General features: G+C 34.3%; 3 protein-coding genes and 1 non-coding gene across 6 annotated transcripts; 2 read left to right on the forward strand and 2 right to left on the reverse strand.

The window, feature by feature from the left end:
* TRNAR-UCG lies at nt 600–673 on the reverse strand. The gene has a single exon. It is a non-coding gene; the product is annotated as a tRNA-Arg (tRNA).
* LOC18597836 (exocyst complex component EXO70A1) lies at nt 10,091–12,419 on the forward strand. The gene has a single exon (XM_007027071.2). The coding sequence runs from the start codon at nt 10,274–10,276 to the stop codon at nt 12,173–12,175; it is 1,902 nt and encodes a 633-aa protein (XP_007027133.2). The 5' UTR covers nt 10,091–10,273; the 3' UTR covers nt 12,176–12,419.
* Nucleotides 12,832–16,597, reverse strand: LOC18597629 (probable pectate lyase 4). Of its 2 annotated transcripts, XM_018122290.1 has the most exons (6): nt 16,095–16,597; nt 15,069–15,420; nt 14,773–14,983; nt 14,576–14,644; nt 13,493–13,768; nt 12,832–13,395 (listed from the first exon to the last, which is right to left on the reverse strand). In XM_018122290.1, the coding sequence occupies exons 1-5, from the start codon at nt 16,360–16,362 to the stop codon at nt 13,541–13,543; spliced, it is 1,128 nt and encodes a 375-aa protein (XP_017977779.1). In that variant the 5' UTR covers nt 16,363–16,597; the 3' UTR covers nt 12,832–13,395; nt 13,493–13,540. The 2 variants fall into 2 exon arrangements, with proteins under 2 accessions (XP_017977779.1, XP_017977778.1); XM_018122289.1 differs by having other exon boundaries at nt 12,832–13,768.
* On the forward strand, nt 16,950–22,375 carry LOC18597837 (ankyrin repeat-containing protein At3g12360). 2 transcript variants are annotated; one of them, XM_018122389.1, is made up of 7 exons: nt 16,950–17,219; nt 17,534–17,931; nt 18,271–18,463; nt 19,411–19,820; nt 20,283–21,532; nt 21,723–21,780; nt 21,915–22,375. In XM_018122389.1, exons 1-5 carry the CDS (start codon nt 17,198–17,200, stop codon nt 21,105–21,107), a joined length of 1,848 nt encoding a protein of 615 aa, XP_017977878.1. In that variant the 5' UTR covers nt 16,950–17,197; the 3' UTR covers nt 21,108–21,532; nt 21,723–21,780; nt 21,915–22,375. The 2 variants fall into 2 exon arrangements, with proteins under 2 accessions (XP_017977878.1, XP_007027135.2); XM_007027073.2 differs by having other exon boundaries at nt 20,283–21,780.

Here is a 22,965-nt window from a genome sequence, read left to right on the forward strand (position 1 = left end):
TCTCCCTTCCTCCTCCCTCTCGTCCTGTATTCCATACAGTTACAGCTCGATATGAGCAGCACATGCTGTTGGTAAAAGTGATTGCTTTGGAAATAAAGAAAATTCACTGTTAAGACAACAGGACAGTGGTATGAAGTAACCCATGGAGAGGATCTTTTTGGGACTCGAGTTCATTTGTGGAAGTTCAATTAGAGGGAAAAAACAAGGAAAAGAGCATGATAGTTTGGTCAATTTCGTTTATCAGAAAAAATTGAGCACCAACAATAATCAGCAATCCCTGATCTAGAGCTAGAGCTGTGCCATTGATGAGCTATCGCTAGGTAATAATCAGAGCAACCAATTTAATGAAATATTAGATATTTAGTAGAAGCTGGACCACTTGTTATGGGTCAATTCAAATTGAATCCAGGAGTTTACGTAGATGGAAGTAGCTCCTGTAGGGTCAGGCAGATTGTACAAATTTGAGTGCAGGGTCTGGCCGAAACATTTATAGGGCTCAGCCATTTCTCATTGAGTTAACAAGTCTCTAATTTTTGGCTACTAATCAGCTTCCAATGTCAAACCTAAAATACCAAAAAGTTAAGATTTTATTTTATTCTCGACCACAGTGGGAGTCGAACCCACGACCTTTTGATCCGAAGTCAAACGCGCTAATCCACTGCGCTATGCGGTCGGATGAATGCCTCTCCTCTATGGTTTACTATACTCAACCTAATCCTTTTTTTCTTCGGAGTCAGAAATCTCAGGGTTATAGAATGGCGAGCTGTGTTTAATATTAACCACTTTTAAATTTATAACGAAGAACCTTTTTTCACTTTTTTGAATGGAACATATGAACTTATGGCTCTGTCAATTTAATACCTAAAATAAAAAAGAAATACAATCTTTTTTTTCAATTGGAAATTTGGAATTTTGATCTCTATTTCATTGTAATGTTTCATACTAAAAATTTATGAATCTAGATGGGTGAGCAAATGAGTGGATTAAGTGGTTTGGTTCGCCATACTTAAAGACCAAATAGATCAAATATTTTTAAAAAATCGATCAAAACTGACCAAACATAAAGAAAAACCAAACCAACCAAATATAAAATTGATTTGGTCGGTTTGATTTTGGACCAATGGATCAAAATTTTACCACTTTTTTTTATAAATTATAATATTAAAACTTATAAACTTCATTCATAATTATAAAATATACAAAATATGTATAAATTAAATAAATAAATATATATATAATATTACTTTATTATATATATGAAACAAATGATACAACTTATATGTTATAAAAATTAAGATAATAATTAATAAGGTTATTAAGTGTAATCATATAAATAATGTTTATTATAAGTTATAGTAATACTTACGTATAAATTAAATATATATAATATTTATACAATTATTTTTATATTTATAATATTTTATATTACGAAACATTACTAAGGTGTAATAATTATAACATATTAATATTTAAGATATTTACTATCATATATTACAATATTAACATATAAGTTATATCATTTAAAATTTATAACTTGTAATTTCATATTAATACATATTTATAAATAAATATATATATAATTAAAATTAAATTGTTATAATTATGATTTGTATATGTACATAAAATAAACAAAGATATTTTAAGTATATTATTAATTAAGTTTACTATCAATTTTTCTTAATATATATAAATATATATATATATAATTAATTTAGTTTTTTGGTCTAAAAATTTTAAAACCAAGAACCGACTAAAAAATCAATTGAATCAAACATTTTGAACCAATTAATCCAATGAATTAATTAGATTAAACCGTTTTACTCAAATCACATTTAGTTTAAATAGGTAAATAGTCTGGTTTTGTTTTGTTTACCCCTACATAGATGACTATGTGGAGAAATCATCACCAAATATCATTCAATTAACAATGGGAATTCAAACCCATGATCTTCAAATCAACGACACATGGGAATGGGATACCCAAAGTTTCAACGGTACAGTTTTCAATAACCGTGGTCCTGTTTGCAAGTATATAATTCAACAGTACTTGGAAGCATCAACTCGTTAGCTCCTAAGTGTAAACACATCAAAGTAATTCCTTCTTCTAGTCTTCATAGTCATTCTGGGGACGAAAGAATATGAAACTTGTGTAAGAAATACTCACCCCTTGAAACTCTTCTTTCCTCTTAGTTCTGCGCCATGATTGTCACAACGTACTTTGTTTTCTTGCTATGGGCAGCTGCTATTTTGGAACTCATTTGTCAAATCAATTTTCATTTCTAAATTGGCCTAAATTGACAAATAGGGCAGCAGATGCCATAATTTTTTTTCACAGAGAAACTAGTACTATAGGATGATGTCACGAGATCATTATTATCTTCTTAAAAGATTAATTAATTTAATAAAATGTACAACATCCGTATTTAAAAATCTCTCAAAATATCTCTATCTATTCGATATGAGATTGAAATAATTTGCGAACTTGACAAAATGTTCAACCTCCATGCTTATAAAAATCTCAAAATCTTCCTACTTGCTCGACATGATATTTGAAATGTCTTACTTCATCTGAAGTGCTTGACATGATACTAATACGGTGATCCAAAGTTTTCCGGATTTTAACTTGTTCATGTTTAAAATTATGATCAATAGTGTATCATGAATATTCAATATTAACACATATTATATAAAAATCAAAGTAGGTATATTAAGAACCTGGAAAATTGAAATTTATATTCATTAAAGAATTAGGTGTTAAAAGGACGGGGAGGATTATATCTGCTTTGGACCAAGGGGAAAAATTATATGGATGCAAAGATATATAGATCTCGATATTTCAAAGCAAGTTGGCAGCTTGTAGAAGGAAATAATGGTTTAAAGACACCTAACAACAGTTGAACACTATATTGTGAAACCCTTTGTCTACAAAAGGGTTTCAAGTCCACTCATATTTATTCTTACGTTGCTGCTGGCGCTGCTGCCATGGACGTGATCAGTTGCATGTCAGCCGTGCAAGTAGGAAGTTGTCATTAAAGCTTTCCTTCAGATTCTTGCACCATAGCATATATATGCGAATCCAGTTATATCTAACCTATAAGCCTGAGATCTCATGTAGCATAAATTCATGGCACCCCACTGGCTGAGCTCTCTGTATCAGGTCAATGCACTGCACCCTTCAGCATAGCTCATTAACTTAATACGTGACATCTAGAGGCTACAGCAAGATATATATTTGTAGAGTTTCTATTAGCTTTAAACAGGTACATTTAATTGATCTAAACTTCATGTCGGACCAAAGAATTGTCAGTTTCTCTTGGAATGATCGTGCATGAACCGTACGTCCGCTATCACTATCAGTGGGGGAGCCTTGACGATATACTCAGTTATGCAAGTAGAAATTAAGTTCGAATTACGTGTACGGATTCGAAGAGATTGTTCGTTTTACGCAACTTTTCATTAGCTGGAAATAACCCAAATGGGACTGAAAGCATATATTCGTCGCCTTATACCATTTTTTCGCTATGCTTTTTCTTTTGAGGACAGATCATACACGTACGGCCTTTGCCTTGTAGTCATAATCTATCGGACAAAGGTTTAGACGTAATTTTCAAAGGAAACTTAATCAGGAATTAACTTTGTATTGACGGATATTCATTTTTGAATTATAATTATAAATTTGAGAACGACTAATTAAATTCATGAATGACTTTTATATGATAATAATTCTGATTAAATTCATGAACACCAAACAACTGTGTGGTTTTCCAAACTCAAAACGTCACTAATTGTTTGGTCGCTGAACGCAACAGGTTCGGTTTGTTCAAGTTGTTAGCAAATGCGGTGTGTGGTGACGAATGCCAAGGGCAAAATTTTCATGACAAGGACATGTAATTTTATTTTATTTTATTTTTCCACTTTGTCCTGATTTGTAATGTGATTGCTGATTACTTTGTGGTGCCGGAGCCTCAGACAATGATAGGTGGTATATTTGACGGGCAAAACTTTAGGAGAATTGCACTATTTAGTATAAATGTTTTGGTTGACCAAAACTATTTTTTATTTTAATATATGTGTCTTGATTAATTAAAAGGGCAACTTGATTAAAACCTTAATTACCCAAAAAATTTTAATTTATAAAATTTTTTGTAGATCTTAAAATTTGACTGATAGGATATAGTGTATGGCGTACAATAATTAAGAAGGCATGAAAATTGATCATTAAATTGAAATACTTTTACACATCCTTGCCCTTTCCCACCCTTTCTATCAAACAAAATCTTAGTCAAAATTTTCAAAATCCTCTCCCACTTGATTAGGAGATCAGACCAATCTTTACTAATTTCCATCTTATAATAATAATAATAACATTAAAAATCAAATGAGAAATGAAGCATCTAGTGGAATGGAAAATGTGGGTTTGAAATTGCAAACTTACAAGTCATTCAACAAAAATTTGTTCAATTGTTCATCAGTCTCATTGCTTACGCAATTCAAATCCCTTTAAGAGTCTTCTTCTGTTTTTTTAAATTAATGACGTAACTGTTCAAGAATTAAATGGGATGCCCTTTGACCGCCGGAAATTAAAGATTACCTGCCTAGGCCTAGGCACCTCGGAATGGTCATGGTGCCCCAGCTGTAAGCTTGCAGCAAGACAGGTTGGACCTGGTAAAATTATTTCAGACCATACCACAAATTAAAGCCGTCACGAAAGACCCCGTGAACCGGTATAGAAATTCAAAGGCTGATGAAAATTTCGTAGCCCAAAGAATCGATGCATGATAGTCTAGATTGGTCTTTCGCAAGTCTAGAGGCCGCACACCACTACAATTGTTGCCACGTCCTGTTAAATAAGGCGTAATATTAAAAAAAATTAACTATTTAAAATTTTTTTATATTTTTTATTTTATTTAATTAAATTTTTATATATATTTTTTAAGTTAAATAAATTTTAATCATTAATGATCGATTTAATCAAAATATTAGACGTTGACATGACATGTTTATATATCATAATTAATAATAATTTGATATATTGATATATCATAATTGATGAGGACGTAACATGTTAATTTAACATAATAACATAATTATATGGCATTTTTTACTTTCATATCAACATTATGCTAAGTGATATATGAAAATAAAATGACAAATAATATTTTAATTAATGACAATTAATCTATTATTAGTTATAAAAGTTTATTTGATCCAAAATAAAAGTATAAGTATTTGATTGAATATAATAAAAATATCAAAGTTTATTTAAATTTTTTTAAAATAGTTTAAGAACTTATTTGAGTATTATGCTTAAAATTTAAAAACTTTATTATTAATTATATCATTTCAATATCGCTAAAGAGCAGATCCAATTTAAGTGAAGCTAAGAGCAAATGATGGTTAAGCTAATTGCCTTTATACTTTCATCACCTAATGAAATTATTTGAGGTGAAATTTCTGATAAATTTGAATGCATAAATGTGATTTCTTTTGGGACAAAATTAAGAAACAAATAGATAACACCTTTTTAGATTGATCCCAACGATGTTTAAGGCTTTTAAAGTCGAAAGGGGTAGTGATTTAAGGTTATTACCACTTGAGATTGTTTAGTTTTTCTGCAGGTCCATGCACGTTTCATTATTTATGATGGCATTGGGAACAAATCATCTATTGCATTGATGATCTTTGTACCCTATCATGCAGAGGCGGAGGAAGGAGGGCTAGGAGGGAGGGCCACCCGTTCCCTCAAAGTTTTAAAATTTTATAATTTATTTTTATTGTTTTAAAAAATTTATAATTCTATCTTTATTTTTTAAAAAAAATTATAATTAATTTTTATAAATATTATATTATTTTTAATTTTTTATATAATATAAAATCTTGATTTCGTCACTAGTTATCGTATATGTCTCTTATTCATGCTACAATTCATCATTTTCCTCTGTTCGAAAGCTCAGGGAAACACTATTGATCGTACATATCCTGTTGAATGAAAAAATAAAACACCCCATGCCGCACTCAACCTTGAGCCTTGTTCCCACTAAAACTGAAGAACAAAAGTTGATGAGCGAAAGAAATATGTAAACCAAGAGTGTTATTATTTGTCAATACATGTGCAATAAATGTGTGAAGCAATGTAACAATCCGATCAGACTTCCATTCAAATGACTTATCAGATATAGACTTTTTACACCGCATGGAAATTGTGGGCATATATATAAATATTGTGGTCACGGTGCCAACCTTTCTGGCAGCCACTTTAACTATGGGTTAATTCAGTTGTGTTCTAGTTTAGGGGCATAAGAAGCGAAATTTGTCCCCATTACAACCTTGAAATGGGTTCATTGCAATGCTATGATCTGTTCAAAGAAAAGTAAAAGAGCTTGGGAGAGGAATCCAAAGCTGTGGGTATAAATAATGTTGAGAAGTTTCCCATTTCTGATATGTTTTCGTTTGTATTTTTGTTAGACGTTAGAAGCAAAAGAGCTATTTTGTTTGTTATGGAAGATTGACCGAGAAAACACGTAAAAAACATATGAAAGAAGAAGATTTCAATAACAATGAGAGCCACGAATAGGATTAATGACTTGGTAATTCTTGAATATATAAATTCAAATTAGTACAAAATGTTAGATTTTTCTATAAAATCAAAGTATGAACTTATATTATTTGTTTTTTTTTGTTTTTTGTATTTTATCAAAATCAGATGAAGTAAATTTGGTCTTATCTAATAACGTATAAATCTGTGTAGCAAACTATCTTATAATAAGTAGCATTAAGTATTCATTATATAATTTTAATACTAGGTCCCTTCTCTTATCTACGCAAAATCATTAAAATTCTCTCACCCAATAAAGAGTTAATAGATCAAGGAATAAGATTTTATGTATTCAAATTTAAAAGCTAATTTGATCAATATTATTTTCGTTGTTAAATCATGTATCAAGAATCAGATATATGTTTTTGCATTTTGAATTTCAGTTATGGCATATCTAATTATACATCGAGTTCAACACACATAAAACTTATTTATTCGTGTAGTGATACAGAGAATTGAACCATGTTTTTGACTGAATTTATAGGGTGATAGAATTTCAAAAAAGTGCACTTGGGGATATATGCTTATCAAGAACTTTTCTTGCCTAACATAATCAAGAAAAAGAAATAATAAATAGGGAGTACATATTGCATGGGTAATGTAGGTTTGACGAAAATTTTGTTTAATGTTGCTGGGATTTTTCTTCAATTTGGCACAATTTGTCCAACTTAGTTGGTATATTATAATTCAGCAAGTGTTATTTTTTTTTTCCAGAGGCTGTTAATATTTGACGTGGTTGCAACATAATGGCACCGTAGGTGTGATAATTTGTAATAAGAGAATAATTAGAAAAGTCAAGGCTATAAGTCAAATATTGTTTGTGGGTAAAGTCTAAATCAATATTCTTTGCATGTAGAATGAAGTCGAAACGTTGATCAAATGCAAATTGCAGCATTCGCGGTTATCCAACTTGTTTAAAGCTAAATTTGACCACTTATAAAAAAAAAAAAAAGAAAAATGAAAAGCTAATTAAATTTGACATTAAGATTAGGGTTGTAAACCTATGATTTGGATCCTGGTCATGATACCGAAATAGTTAATATTTTCAACTTGTTTTAAATGAAATTTGGTTGAACTTTTAAATTTTCTTATCTACAAATTTGACATATTATACAATGCAATGCTTTTATTGTTTTTTTTTAAATGCTTTTGTTTGATTAAAATTAAGTCATTAACAATATATGTTTCCCGAATTCAAATTCATTTTGACATTTATTTTTGTTACTTTATTTTAAATTTTTTTTAAAATTTAAAGTTTACAAAACAAAAATAAAGAGTAATAAGTGCATGAAAAATTCTTTATTTTTGTTAAAATTTTCACAAAATTTAAGAAAAAATTGATCTTAATGTATTTTATAATAAATTTTAATTTTTTTATAAAATTTTCATAAGTTTTAATGTCAAAAAATAAAAAATATATAATATATATGTTTGAAAACATATAAAAAGTAAGGCTTAAGAATTGCATAAAGAGTGGTTAAAGGGTAATATATATGATTGCGTATCTATATGTCTCAAATCTTACACATATAACAATAAAAAGGCATAATGTTCAAATAAGCCCTTAACCTATTCAATAATATTCAAATAAGTCATTATTCTTTTATTGTATTCAATTAAGTCTCTATATTTTTATTTTAAGTCAAATAAGTCATTGTAACTAATAATTGATTAATTGTTATTAGTAAAAATACCACTTGTTATTTTATATCCACATGACATTGATATGACATTGATGTGGAGAGTGAAAAATATAATATGATCATGTTATCATATCAAATTAACATATCATGTCATTATCAATTATGATACGTTAGTATGCTAAATTATAATCAATTATAATATGTTAACATATCATGTTAGCGTCACACGATATAGAATAATAAATGATATTTTGATTAAATCAATTATTAATTATAAAAATTTATTTAATTTAAAATTAAAATATAAATGATTAATTGAACACAATAAAAATATAAAGACTTATTTAAATTTTTTTAATAATTTAAGATTTTTTGTATGTTATACCTGATAAAAAATTAAAAACTAAGAAGTGATTACCACCATCTTGACTTCGTCATTATTTAAGAATTTTAGATATTTAATAAATAAAAAATATAATTTTAAGACATAAAAAAGGAAAGATGAACATACAAACTATAAACGAGGACGAAAAGAGTAATTAATAGTTAGAGTACTTAATTAAATCATGATTTGCCTACAAATTTTTTTTTTTCGGTATTCAAAACGTAAAATGTATATGTTTCAAACGTATAAAAAGTAAAACTTAAGAATATTAGATACTTAATAAATAAAAATATAAAACTTTAAGACATCTAAGAAAAAGATGAACGGGACCGCAAGAGTAATTAATTAATGCTTATAGTTCTTAATTAACTTGTGATTTGCATGTAAAATATATATATATTTTTTCCGTTACTCAGAATGTATACACCTTTTCCGTCAGAGTATAAGTTCTTTCTCAATCACATGGTGTACTTACGTAATGTTAATAATTTTATTCATTGATGGCGACAACCGTGTATCAAATATCTTTGCGAATATTTTTTATATTATTAAATATGAATGCAAATTATTCAAATTGTAAGACTCAGAGTATAAAGAAAATTGAAAACGAAATGAGAGAGGTGGGAAAACGGCTTAATACTTTTCTTAAACATGCTTTCTTGTTCCGGACGCTTTGTGGCTTTATGTTTCCAAGGAAATTGTTTGAAAAGTTCAATATAAAAAAATTATCAACCCTTATTTTGAACATATTTGCTTTATTTCCAAGTAATTATCAAATAAAATTTCTATATCGAAACTTATAAAAAACTAGATCAATTTGAACACGTGGAAATTCATGATATATCTGCTTACGTGATTTTATTAAGAGGTCTTCCTTCAACAATGTGAGGAGGCATTCGAGTCACGGGTCAAGAAGAATAGGACACAGGCACCACAACAATTTAATGGAATTAAATTGTATTTTTTCAACAATAGAATAAGTTGTCAACTTGTATAACTAATTACTTGCTCCACCAAGTGATTAAAATGATTAATAATAAATTACTATTTTAAATTTATACGAAATTTCTTCTTTTAATTACTTTTATATTTTTATTTTTTGTTTATATTTGATATATTGTGTGTATATATTATTAGTGAAATAAATGTTGTTAAATTTAAAGTTAAGAACTCTTATAATAATTATTTATAATTTTAAAAATATTTATTTTTAATGATTTTTTAATTTTTATAAATAAATACTGTAAATTATATGATGTGTTGAATATAAATAGTTTATTTTTAAGCTTGATTTTTCATTTAGCAGACTTTATATTTTTCTTTCTTTTTAAAATAATATTTTCTTTGGATGGTTTTCTGGGAATGTCATGGACATGAGCTACAAGGAGACACGTGTACCCTGTACAGGGTCGCTGTCTGACTCAAAAAGTCAAAAGTCTAACCCCACGTTCTTCCCTCCCAAGCAACGGCGACATTGATCCAACGTCTATATATTTCCCACCAAATGTCCCATTGCACTTAAAACTTGGCCAAGTAAGAAGGAAGCCTAAAGCTAAGCTCAAAATTCCAATTCTCTTCCTATTCATCTGCCGCCAACAAAAACCAAACAAAAATAGCTTCAAAACACTTACCTCTTCACCATCTCAGAAAATGCCGAGAAAAGGAATGAGGAGCCTTTGCTTCAGCTCCAGGACGCCGTCGTTTGCCCTGTCTCGCCAATCCATGTCACCTTCAACAACCTCGCTGTCCAGCACTCCTCGCCGTAGAATCTCCGAATCCATGATCGAGCAAACCATCGACGACGCGGCTACCATCATCATGAAATGGGATGCTGATGCGTCAGCTTACGCTAAAGTGACCTCTCTTTTCTACGAGAGCAAGAAGGAAGCCATGCAGTTTATAAGATCCGTTAACGAGCTGCAAAAAATCATGCATTTGTTAGTTTCTGAAGATTCCGGTTCGGAAAAGCTCGTTCTAGCTCAAAATTTGATGCAAATCGCAATGAAGAGGCTTCAGAAAGAGTTTTACCAGATTTTATCGATGAATCGGGCTCACTTGGATCCAGAATCGGTTTCCACCAGATCATCAAGGACCTCCGCCAGGTCAAGCTTGTCTGATTATGATGATGAAGGTTCAACGGAAGATGAAATTCGCGCGGCGGGGGATTCCATCTCTGAAGTAGAAGAAGTTTCTTCCATGGCTATGTCCGATCTGAAATCGATAGCGGATTGCATGATCGCTTCCGGTTACGCTAAAGAGTGCATACATATTTATAAAATCATTCGGAAATCAATTATCGATGAAGGAATTTATAAGCTCGGAATCGAAAAAATGAGCTCGTCGCAGATTAATAAAATGGACTGGGATGTACTGGATTTGAAAATCCAGAACTGGTTAGAAGCCGTGAAGGTTTCCATAAGGACCCTTTTCACTGGTGAAAGAATCCTCTGCGATCACGTGTTTGCTATGTCCGATTCCATCAGAGAATCCTGCTTCACCGAGATTTCAAAAGATGGCGCCATGCTTCTGTTTGGATTCCCTGAACTCGCCGCCAAGACCAAAAGGTCGCCGCAGGAGAAAATGTTCCGTGTACTCGATATGTACACGGCTATGTCAGAGAACTGGCAAGAGATCGAAACGATCTTTTCTTTTGAATCGACTTCAGCCGTCAGATCACAAGCACTTAACTCGCTGGTTCGACTCAGTGAGTCAGTGCGGTCATTGTTGACAGATTTTGAGTCCACAATCCAAAAGGACTCGTCCAAAGTGATGATTCCAGGCGGTGGTCTGCATTCTCTTACGATCTACTCGATGAATTATCTCACTCTCCTCGCTGATTACAGCAACGTCCTCACCGACATTATCTCAGACTGGCCACCGCCTGCGAAATCATCGTTACCAAAATCCTACTTCGACAGTCCGTATTCCGACGACACTCCGGTGCCGGCGATCTCCGTCCACATTGCGTGGCTAATCCTCGTCCTACTCTGCAAGCTCGACGGGAAAGCAAAGCATTACAAAGACGTCTCGCTATCTTACCTCTTTTTAGCGAACAACCTCCAACACGTAATTTCCAGAGTCCGTACATCGAATCTCCAGTATTTACTCGGGGAGGAATGGATCACGAAACACGAAGCTAAGGTGAGACAGTTCGCAGCAAATTACGAGCGGTTAGCTTGGGGCCACGTGTTCGCTTCATTGCCAGAGAATCCAACGTCTTCGATGTCACCGGGGGCAGCTAAAGAATGTTTCAGGAAATTTAATTCAAGCTTTGATGATGTGTACTGGAAGCAGAGTTCTTGCCTCGTACCCGACTCGAAATTGCGAGACGAGATTAAGCTTTCCATTGCTAGAAAACTCGTCCCAGTATACCGGGAGTTTTACGATACGCAAAAATCAACGTTTGGAGATGAAAGAACCGCAAGATTATTTGTCAGATTTTCCCCTGAAGATTTAGGGAATCACTTGTCGGATTTGTTCTTTGGGACAGTTAATTCCGGGAGTTCATCTACGTCTTCTTCGACGTCGTCTCATCGGCGACGAATGCGGTGACCGTTGAGAGTGTAAAGTTTTTTTTTGTTGTTTATGTTTATTAATTTTATGGCGATGTATTGTGATCGTAAAAAAGTATCGGCGATCATTTGAGGTTGTTATCCAACTATCTTAAGTTTTAGCGGTTCTTTTATGTGTTATTTACATGACTGCCATCCACATCTGTTTATTCTGTATATCACTATAACTGGAGATTCATTCCTCTTCCTGCCTGATTTTGCTGAAAGAGAAATGATTTTATGTACAACTTGAGTATATAATTTCGTACACACATATATATATATATATATAAATAAAACCAATAAGCCACTATCAATTTCCTTTCTTACATATAAACTTTAAGTATATTTTATAATTAAAAACATAAATCCGCAATAAATGGTATTAGCATTTAAAAATGTGAGTCTGTGATACCATTTTTCTTTACCTTTCATATATATATATATATATTAAATTTAAAAATTTTATTCGAATTAGATTTTTTATTTTTATTTTTTAAAAATATTCAATTCTTTAAATAAAAAAAATAAATATACCAAATATTGAATCAAACTACTAGGGTCATCGCGTGACTCCAAACTTGTCTCCAATATGAAAAGAGTGTAACGAGATGCGACAAAATGTTGCATCAAAATTGAAAACACAAACATTTCAGCTAAGCAGAAATTGGGAGTCAAATAAAATCTGCTATTGAAGTACGAAAACCACCAAAAAAAAACAAACAAAGAAGAAGATTCGAATCGAGAAAAACACTTTGTACTATTCGATACCGTAGAGAAATTTCTCGATATTACAATATCGATACGCATACCTTTCAAACGAGATATGATCTGACAGGCATTGCATGCGGAACAACACATTTCCAAGAGATACGACCGACCTTTTTGACACTTGAACCTTTTGTAACCTTTCAGAATGCCGGGTAGCAAACACCACAGGTTTTTTCTATACTAGTCTGAGTTCTGGGGATTCTTCAGTTTCAACCCCAATTTTTCTTCCTCTTTGACTTTTATAACCCAACCGTGGCAGCTTCCCGTTACAACTTCCAGAACTCATTGATTGGTCCTGCTATCATAATTGCATTTGCATGAAAGGAACAGGAATACCAGTAAAACTGTGCCAAGAAAGCTTAATCAGGTATGGAAATGATGACGATACATCATATGGTCGGCGGCCAACAACTGGCAGATCATGTCCCCTTGAGAGAATGCAATAAAGACCTGAATTGACAACATAGTGTTGTATTAAACTTTATTACGGTTGTGTCCTATGCTTGTAAGATATGGATCATGGATTATATTTATTCAATGCAACTACATGGACAGGTGCAGAATCTTTTAAGGTGATTGCAGCAGCAATTAGCTACTAGGCCGCTTCAGTTGGTCGAGGGACACACTGCCATCCTGTACAGTGCTGAATAACATGTTTAAGGGTATCTGTTGGAGCTTCCACTGTCCATGTAGGGTAGTATTCACTTGGATGAAACAAGTTGGACCTAGCATTCTCAGTCAACAGGCCTGCTTGGGTTCCAGCTGTAAACAAATCCCCTTCGGACCTTATGCAGCCACTGCAAGCCTCTTCTTTGTCAGTAGCCTGTATAACCAATCCATTGACCAATATTTTCTATTAATTAAGTGCCAATAGCTACATGACAACATGTATTAAATCACAAAAAATTTAGCATTTTCAGAAAATATAAGATATAAACGATCCTGTGTCTTAAAATATGCTTTCTTGATAATCAAATCTTGCATCAGCCCTACCAATTAGAAACTAAATAATACACTGCAACAATCATAGAGATGGCTTAAACTTATGTTGTTATTCTGAAAAGGGATCCTACAGACACCTCATCATTCCTCTGCTTGTTGTAACTACTATTTGCTGATAGATCCTGGTTTCTCTCACAAACGAATATACCAGTTCAAGCAATAATAAAATTGGCAATATGGTATCTTACCCACTTCTTTTCTGCCTCTAAAATTTAGTGCACACCATTAGTTATGACGTGGAGTCTTGTTCTCATAAGCCAGAGGCCGTTTTTAATTACTTTCAAGACCTCATGGAGAATTCATGTCTTTCTAGGAGATAATGTCATAGACATTCTAGACAGTTAAGATATAAATTTGACAATTTGAAAAACAATTGATAATATACGGAAGAGAGTTCATCGCTTCTCAACCTAAGGGAATGGCTAGCATGGATTCCACAGTAGGACTTGAGGGAACATTAAGAGAGGTAAATCTGTTTCTTCTTCAAGAGCCATACAATGGAGATTAGATAGCAAGAGATCCTTCCTAACTGAATAGTATTTTGCTCAATACAAAATAAAGCAAAAAGGTTTCTGCATTATCAAGGTAACTTCAAATACTTATTCAGAAGCAAATCAAGAAGAGTTACCTTTTCGGTAAGATACTTGAAGGCCACCTTCTTCTGCCCTGCTTCATATATATTGCACTGAGAGTATATCTGATGTCAAGTAGAACATAAAACTGTTATTCTCTTTCTCCAAGTAGAACACATAACAGGTTGAAATGATGAAACCTTCAATGAAATTTAAGCAAAAATACAATTTAAAATAGTAGGAGAATCATCACCTGTGATTCCACACTGGCACAAACAGCATAAATGCCCCAGTGTCTAGTGTAATTATTGTACAAATGTACCTTCCCAAATCTAACACGGGGATGTCGTTGCCGAGTCCCATCAAAAAAGCAATGGTGAATGGTCACCCGGATACATCTATCACCGACATGAGAGGGGTCTGCTCCAATGAGTATCGTCTTGTCATGCTGTGAAAAGTGACACCTGAAAACCCAGTTAATGATATCAATTAGTGCAAGTTTTAACCTTCTCAAACAGTGGTTACTTTCCTGACAATGATAAACCATACCTAGATACAGTAATATCTGTGCTTTCTCGGGTGATATCAATCAATCCATCATCATAATCACGAAGGCTGCAACGGTCTATCCATATGTGCTTGGAGTTAGGTTTTATTTGAATCCCATCAACATCCGGTCCTCTACCACCTTCAAACTCCAAATTGCATATTATAACATGTTCACATTCCTTCAGCCTTAAACCCTTTCCGGTGAGTTTTATCCTTTGGCCACGTCCATCAATGGTCTTATAAGATGACACACTCAAGTAAGATGAAAGATGAATGGTTCCTGAAACTTCAAAGACAATCCAAAGGGGTTCTTTTCTACGGCAACCATCACGCAATGATCCGGGCCCATCATCTACAATTGCATATAAAAAATATGTTTAATTTCACATAAGTAACTAAATGGTCCATACTCCACAGCAATTTCATTTTCTCAACACAAGAGATCTCGAAGGCCAATACACAACTCTTATGAATTCAAAACTTGTTACCTAACCAACAAAAGAAGCTTCCCTAATCAAGTTCAACGTAAATCGACTAAAATTCCAAGCCCTCTGTCTAAAGTCTAAACTTTCTCCCAAAACACTCATAAAAAGGGAAAACCCATGTTTAATCTGAAATTCGAACAATCTAGCTAAATATTCAAAACTTGTTACCTAACCAACAAAAGAAGCTTCCCTAATCAAGTTCAACTTAAATCCACTCAAATTCAGAGCCCTCAGTCTAAAGTCTTAACTTTCTCCCAAAACACTCATAAAAGAGGAAAACCCATAGTTAATCTGAAATTTGAACCATGTAGCTAAATGAGGCTTCAATTTAACTTTAAGACCATAGTTCATACGAATGGAAATCTAAGCACAATCCGCCCAACAAACCTTCAATAGTTCCCCAAGGAACCAAAAAGGATATACTTTTCCTTCTTAACTAAAGAAAAGGACTCAAACTAAACAACGACATAGTAAAAGAAAAACATTTTTTTTAACAGTGCAATTAAAATCAAATGTAAAATAGAAAGGCGAGTAACTCTACCTGATAAAGTAGTGACATGGTAGAGAGGGCCATGGAGGCCACCAATGGCGAAGCGACCAAAGCCCTCAGCTTGGCCGGCAAGGGCTCGAAGACTAGAATCGACATTCGTATAAGGCAAAGACAGAGCCATCTGGGGTTGGGTCGTGGGGCTTGGAACTTGGGGCTGCGGAGGCGGACCGTATTTATAATAAGGCGGGACAGGCGTTGGGTAAGAGCCAGAGTGCTCGCGGTTGTTACGGTTCTTGCGGTGGCCGTGAGCGTTCCCCATTGATAATGGCAACAGGGACGTTAGAAAAATTAATTGCCTTGCAACGTAAAAGAGCTTGCTAGAGGTCTAGTCTCTTGGTCGATTGCTTAGAAACAGTATTTGCCGACAAAATTTTCGGGGGGTTACCTTCTTCCAATTAAAGCGTTAGCAGATGGTATGGGAGCATCGAATTAAACAGCGTGGGAAAGGATTTGGCATTTTGCCTTTACACTTTTTTCGCAGGTTTTGTCTTTGATCAAGTGATGGATAGAGCAGTGCTAATGGGCCGTGATGTCCATATATTTTGATCCAAAAATGTGATTTACCCAAAGTTTCATGAATGGAAATAAAATACTAGTAAAATATTTGTTAGTAGTTTTTGAATTGATTAATTAGATTAAAATAAGGTTAATTATTTAATTAAGATTAATTTAATGTAATTTAAACACAAAGATGAAATAGTATGAAGAATAAACAAGGTTTTAAGTGGTAGTTATAAGTTAGTTACCTCAGACCAAATGGCATCTGTCTGTGTTGTCTGAATGGGTTATTGGGTTTATCCATTTTCCATATCTTACGGTAAAATCACAACGAGACACGATATGGACATAGCAAAAAAGGGCAAACCAACGACACTACCAAAAAAGCAAAAAGGAAGCAGCTGAGTTCGCAAACCTCCGGTGGCCCCGGTGGTCGACCTGGTAGGCCCGGCGGCTCCTGTCTTCCTTCATTTCCTCTTCTTCTCCACTCTTTGCTTTAGATTATTTCCTTTCTCATTTTACCATAATTTCTCCATCAACGATCAATGGAAATCATGGAGAAGATGCTTTCATAGTGTTCTCTTTTGCATCTCTTGATGGGGTCTGGTAAAGAAGAAGGTACATTCTCTTCTTTTTTTTTTTTTGCTATTGTTGACGATCTTTTTGGTTTTTTGAGAAATCCCAGATGAATGAAATGGAGAGAAAACCAAAAAAAAAAAAATGAAAATTGATACCATTCACCTTCATGCAATGTAAAGGTTGACATGACATTGCATTTACACATAGAAGGGAAAAAGATGAAACGTGGATACATTTTGAGCAATGAAACACAGCATAGGATCTAGGATTTGATCTATAACGATTGCTTTTAATAGGGTATATTTTAGAATTTATGGATTTTTTGTTTTTCAACATGAATGATACCTGCAAAGAATGCGAGAAGGATCTGGAGAAGGGACTTTCTCCGCCTCATTGGCCTGCGCAGTTGGTGGAAACAATACCTCGTCCTTCTCCAACGACGCCAAGGCCTGCTCTGGTTCTATCAAATTCAGGGAAGGCCCTGATGGCATCAAATTCAGGGAAGGCTTTAGTGGTATCCAATTCAGGAAAGGCCCTGGTGGTGTCCAATTCTGGCAAGTTTCTTGCAGGTTCTAATTCGGGAAAGCGATTTGATAAAAAGAAGTACGTGAAACAAGTCACCGGCCGCCACAATGACACTGAGCTACACCTGGCCGCACAGCGTGGTGATGTTGGAGCAGTCAGGCAGATTTTGGCTGAAATTGATGCTCAGATGATGGGGACACTTAGTGGAGCAGAATTTGATGCTGAGGTGAGATGTTTATTAAACAATGTATCCATTTGGATGTCTTATTCTGACAATCTTGAAGGCATACTTTTTTTTACTATAGGTTAAAAGGTTCAAGGTTAATGAGGAATTTGATGATGAGATGAGCTGTTTATAAAACAGTGACTCAGCACATACTTTTACTCTTATTGTAATCTTAAATGCATATTATCAACATGGTTTCAAATTTCATGTATACTGTTGTGAAAATCCTGAATGTGATGCCAAGTGAGATTTAAATTTAAGTATATATTGGCAAATGTCTGTTGCATTCTCGTTCTGATCTTGACTACATGTCTCCTTCTTTTTCTTTTTTTTAACAAGGTGGCAGAAATAAGGTTAGCAGTTGTCAATGAGGTGAATCAATTAGGAGAGACAGCAATGTTCACTGCAGCTGAGAAGGGGCATTTGGATGTGGTTATGGAGCTGTTGCAGTATACAACTAAGGAGGGCATTTCATTGAAGAATCGATCAGGATTTGATCCATTGCATATTGCAGCCAACCAAGGTCATGAAGGTATTAGGACTAGCCTTCTCTCTTATGGTATAGTGAAGGTTGAAATTGAATATAAGTTATTTAGTTTGAAATGCTTGTACACAATCCTGAAGTTCATGAATCATCAGTCATATATCTTCATGTTAAGAAAGATGTTACTGCTTTTGTGTTGAAAGGTAATATTTGAGGCATAGCCTAGATGAGTTGTTCCATCAGTCTAATTGTCTGAAAAAAGAAAAAAGGGGGTGGGGGTTGAGAAGAGCTTTGAAGGGTAACAGGCTAATTGCAGAGATTTACTTTCTTCCACTTGTATTCAGAGCACCTTCATTGGTTGCTGGATAAACAAGAAATTTGCTTGTTTATACTGCAAAAAAATTGGCATTATCTAACAAAGTATGTCATAAAGCTATTTTTTTTTTTTAAAGCTATTTTAACATGGAGATTTTCATTACTTCTGAGATTAACACTTAGTATTCTCATGCTACTAAAACTTTTAATGGATGAAGATCAAAGTCACGTGCTGATACATGACAAATTGACAATAGCTACTTCTGAAATCGATGTTTTAGCAAAGGGTCAAAGTATGTACAGGTATGAAAATCTTAATAACTGCCATTTGCTGAATTGTGAAAGAATCAAAATCATTATTCTGAATGTCTTTTTCTTTTCCTGCGTCAAGATTCGTAGTGCCATTTTCAAGGCATTCAAACTTTGCAAGGAAAGTAAAATAGGAAACAACATAACCAATCTGTTTGTCATAGTGTCCAATTTAAACATCGAATAGGACATAACTCTCCAAAGTGTTTATATCACTGTATCTTTCAACTGCATGCAGTGCATGGTTTTGTTATTCCAAGGCTGTTGATGAATTAATCTCTTGTCACTAGTTGCATGTTTTCAGGTTTCTTTCATTTATGTTCTTTTGCATAACTGCAGTTTGTCTCAGTTCAATAACTACCTTTATGCAGCCATTGTCCGGGTGCTATTGGACCATGATCCAGGACTTAGTAAAACAGTTGGCCAAGCAAATGCAACCCCTCTTGTATCTGCAGCTACAAAAGGACATACAGCTGTAGTTAATGAATTGCTCTCCAAAGATCCTAGCTTGCTAGAGATATCAAAATCAAATGGAAAAAATCCATTACACTTTGCTGCCAGGCAAGGGCATGTCGATATTGTTAAAGCATTGCTTGACAAGGATCCACAGTTGGCAAGAAGGACCGATAAGAAAGCACAGACAGCATTGCATATGGCAGTCAAAGGAGTTAGCTGTGAGGTGGTGAGGTTGCTTCTTCAGGCAGATTCAGCCATTGTCATGCTTCCAGACAAGTTTGGTAATACAGCATTACATGTGGCTACTAGGAAAAAACGGGCAGAGGTATTGATTAGTATTATACATATATACATATTACACAATGGTTTGCCTCTTCAGCGTTATGAGTAGCTGTCAGAGTTGCAATTTGGCTGCAATGGCCCAAGTTGTCTTTTTTTCCTGTTACTAACTGAAGATAAAAACTGGTATCTAAAATATTGTTTCAAGTGGCATGGTTTAATGTATGTTTAAGGCAGTAGTTCTTCAGTATCTCATATGGGGTCTGTGGTTTTCAGTTCTGTCTGCTGATATCAGGGCCTTTATTTTCTTTCTGTTGCTCCCATTCTTTCCCTCCATTTTTCTTCCCATATTTTGTATCCTCAATTTCTCACTTCATATGCATTATATTTCCATTTCTTTAAGTTTATTGTGTTGAACATGGTCAAATGATTAGAATCTAAGCAGCATAAATAAATGGCAACCCTGGAAAGAGTTAGTAGAAGGCATTGACGAAGTTGTTTCTTGCAGATAGTGAACGAACTTTTACACCTCCCTGACACTAGTGTAAATGCGCTTACAAGAGACCATAAAACAGCTCTTGACATAGCTGAAGGGCTTCCACTCTCAGAGGAAATTGCTGAAATAAAGGACTGTTTGTCTCGTTATGGTGCTGTCAGGGCAAATGAGCTAAACCAACCGCGAGATGAGCTCCGGAAAACTGTGACAGAGATCAAGAAAGATGTGCATACCCAGCTTGAACAAACCCGCAAAACAAACAGAAATGTGAATGGCATTGCTGTGGAGCTGCGTAAACTTCATCGGGCAGGTATTTACAATGCCACCAATTCAGTCACAGTGGTAGCAGTGCTTTTTGCAACAGTTGCATTTGCAGCTATTTTCACAGTTCCTGGGGGTGATAATGACAGCGGAATGGCAGTTGCCGTCAGCAGAGCATCATTTAAGATCTTCTTCATCTTTAATGCCCTTGCACTCTTCATTTCACTTGCCGTTGTGGTGGTACAAATCACAATTGTAAGAGGAGAGATGAAATCAGAGAGAAGGGTTGTGGAAATAATCAATAAGTTGATGTGGTTGGCTTCTGTCTTCACTAGTATTTCATTCATGTCTTCGTCATATATAGTGGTTGGTCGACATAACAAGTGGGCTGCAAATTTTGTTACCGTTATAGGAGGAGTGATAATGGCAGGAGTTCTTGGTACCATGACTTATTTTGTTGTCAAAAACAAAAGGATTCGAAAAGTAAAAAAGAAAGAGAAAAATTCAAGGAATGCAACACATTCATTGCGTTTATCAGATTCTGATTCCGAAGTGAACCCAATCTATGCTATTTAATGTTTATACTACTTGGAACTGGCATATGATGCCACCTATAACTTGTAACTCAAGGAAATGACTGAAGCAGAAAAGGGGGCAGTTTTGTGTTGTAAGAAGCTTTATTCTGTAAATACAAGATCTTGGGATCAAAGTACAGCTGGCGAGTGTTCACAGAAGCAATGGATTCTTCTCTCTTATTAATCTTTTTTAGCATGATTTTGAGGATGAACATAAGATACTGGTCCAGACACCTTAAACTTTACAGGAACCAGATGAATACCACATGCTTATTTTGTCGTGGTATATAAATCCTGGAGATTGTAATATATTTAGGTTGCACAACAGGCACCCGCTATTCAAAAATGGAAATAGATAGTGGTCCGTTCATTGGTAGAACAGAATGTGTGACCTGTTGCTTTTGTTTGCACATGTGAATGTGTCTGGTAAGCAGATGAAACCTGCAACTAAACATATAATAATGCAGCCTCGGCTCTTTGTTCCTTTTCTTTAATCATGCTGTAAAGACGTTGCATACATTATTTACTGTTGAACCAGATGGTTAGACATAGATTTTTTCCTGTAAAGTGCAGACATTTTTGGTATGTGTCATCTGATTGTTGTGATTTTTTTTAGCTTCCAATGACATAATCCAGGCCAAATGTGTTCATTGAAAAAGGACAACGCAGAAAAGGTACTCTCTTATCATTCATTCTTTCCTCTAGTTACTTTTCTTTTTACTTCAAAAATTATCTGAATCCTATGTCAACCTATCATGTAAAACCAATCTCAGGAGCTTCTTACTTTGTTGCAACTGTTGGCATGCAGGACTAGTTTCCATCAAAAACCATAGTGAAGATCTAATAACTAATGGTGGAAATGCTACATTCAAGGCAATACCCTGGTTAATAAAGTTTGCTGGTAATTGCATGAATGATTTGAGACTGCCATTTAGGCTGATGGAGAGGGATTGTTGGGAAATGTGAGCCAGATACACCTACCCTCACCGTGTAGCCCTGCCCACCAATGGGCCAAAAAAGATGGCCGCACAATGAACACTAAAGAGGACGGTTGAAATGGTGCCCCAAGTCAAAAACAAAAACAGCTCATGAAGAGACAAGATATTGCTGATACACGGGATTGGCATTAGTTAAGCAATCCACATCCTGAAAGAGATTGCCATTTTATCATCTTTCGTTCCCCTTTTAGTGCTCTTTTGCAAACACTGCCCCATTATAAACATGCTCATGCTCTCAGTGAGAGTCATTTAATTTGCTTCATTTACTTTATTGTGCAACTTGCCTAGTGGTCCCGAACCACGGTGATGGAGCCAATCTCACATGGGAAAAAAGATGTAAAAGCTAAGCACAAAGTCTCCCATTGATGTTCACCCCTGGCTTTCTAGTGGGAATTTGGGGAACAATGAATAGCTCTAACATGAACTTTCTGTTAAATTAGAAGTTGGTTCACGCCATTTTTTCTCCCTCGTCATTAATAAAGCTCACCTTAATGCTAACGGAAACCGTGTCAATGCTTTTTTTCCATATGACTGATGCTATGATCTTGCCTCGAAAAACCCATTTATTTACTCCTCCTTTTTAGGCTTTAATGATGTAATTCGACATAGTGGAAGACTGGAAGTGGGTACTGGTTGTCTCTTCTTGATACTACGTTTTTGTACAATAATTAAATGGGGTGATGGGTCCCTGAAATTTTATCTTGCACTTTCCTTGTTAACTCTCTTGACATCCAAACAATTTGGACGCTAGAAATAAAACTGACAAGACATCAGGAAACGCGGTGCAAGAAACAGGTTGATCTAAAGCATTAAGCATCGTGTGAAATCGAAAACGAAAAAAAAAAAAAAACCTTAGATAAA

Source organism: Theobroma cacao, chromosome 5 (assembly GCF_000208745.1).
Source record: "Theobroma cacao cultivar B97-61/B2 chromosome 5, Criollo_cocoa_genome_V2, whole genome shotgun sequence".
In the NCBI taxonomy this organism is placed as follows: domain Eukaryota; kingdom Viridiplantae; phylum Streptophyta; class Magnoliopsida; order Malvales; family Malvaceae; genus Theobroma; species Theobroma cacao.

Coding starts and splice junctions, on each gene's coding strand:
- LOC18597836 (XM_007027071.2), top strand. CDS start 10,274: ATGCCGAGAAAAGGAATGAGGAGCCTTTGCTTCAGCTCCAGGACGCCG.
- LOC18597629 (XM_018122290.1), bottom strand. CDS start 16,362: ATGGGGAACGCTCACGGCCACCGCAAGAACCGTAACAACCGCGAGCAC. Junction 15,421..16,094: donor CCATGTCACTACTTTATCAG/GTAGAGTTACTC, acceptor ATGCAATTGTAG/ATGATGGGCCCGGATCATTG. Junction 13,769..14,575: donor TCAAGTATCTTACCGAAAAG/GTAACTCTTCTT, acceptor TTGGTTATACAG/GCTACTGACAAAGAAGAGGC.
- LOC18597837 (XM_007027073.2), top strand. CDS start 17,198: ATGGGGTCTGGTAAAGAAGAAG. Junction 17,220..17,533: donor GGGGTCTGGTAAAGAAGAAG/GTACATTCTCTT, acceptor ATACCTGCAAAG/AATGCGAGAAGGATCTGGAG. Junction 17,932..18,270: donor GAGCAGAATTTGATGCTGAG/GTGAGATGTTTA, acceptor TTTTTTAACAAG/GTGGCAGAAATAAGGTTAGC.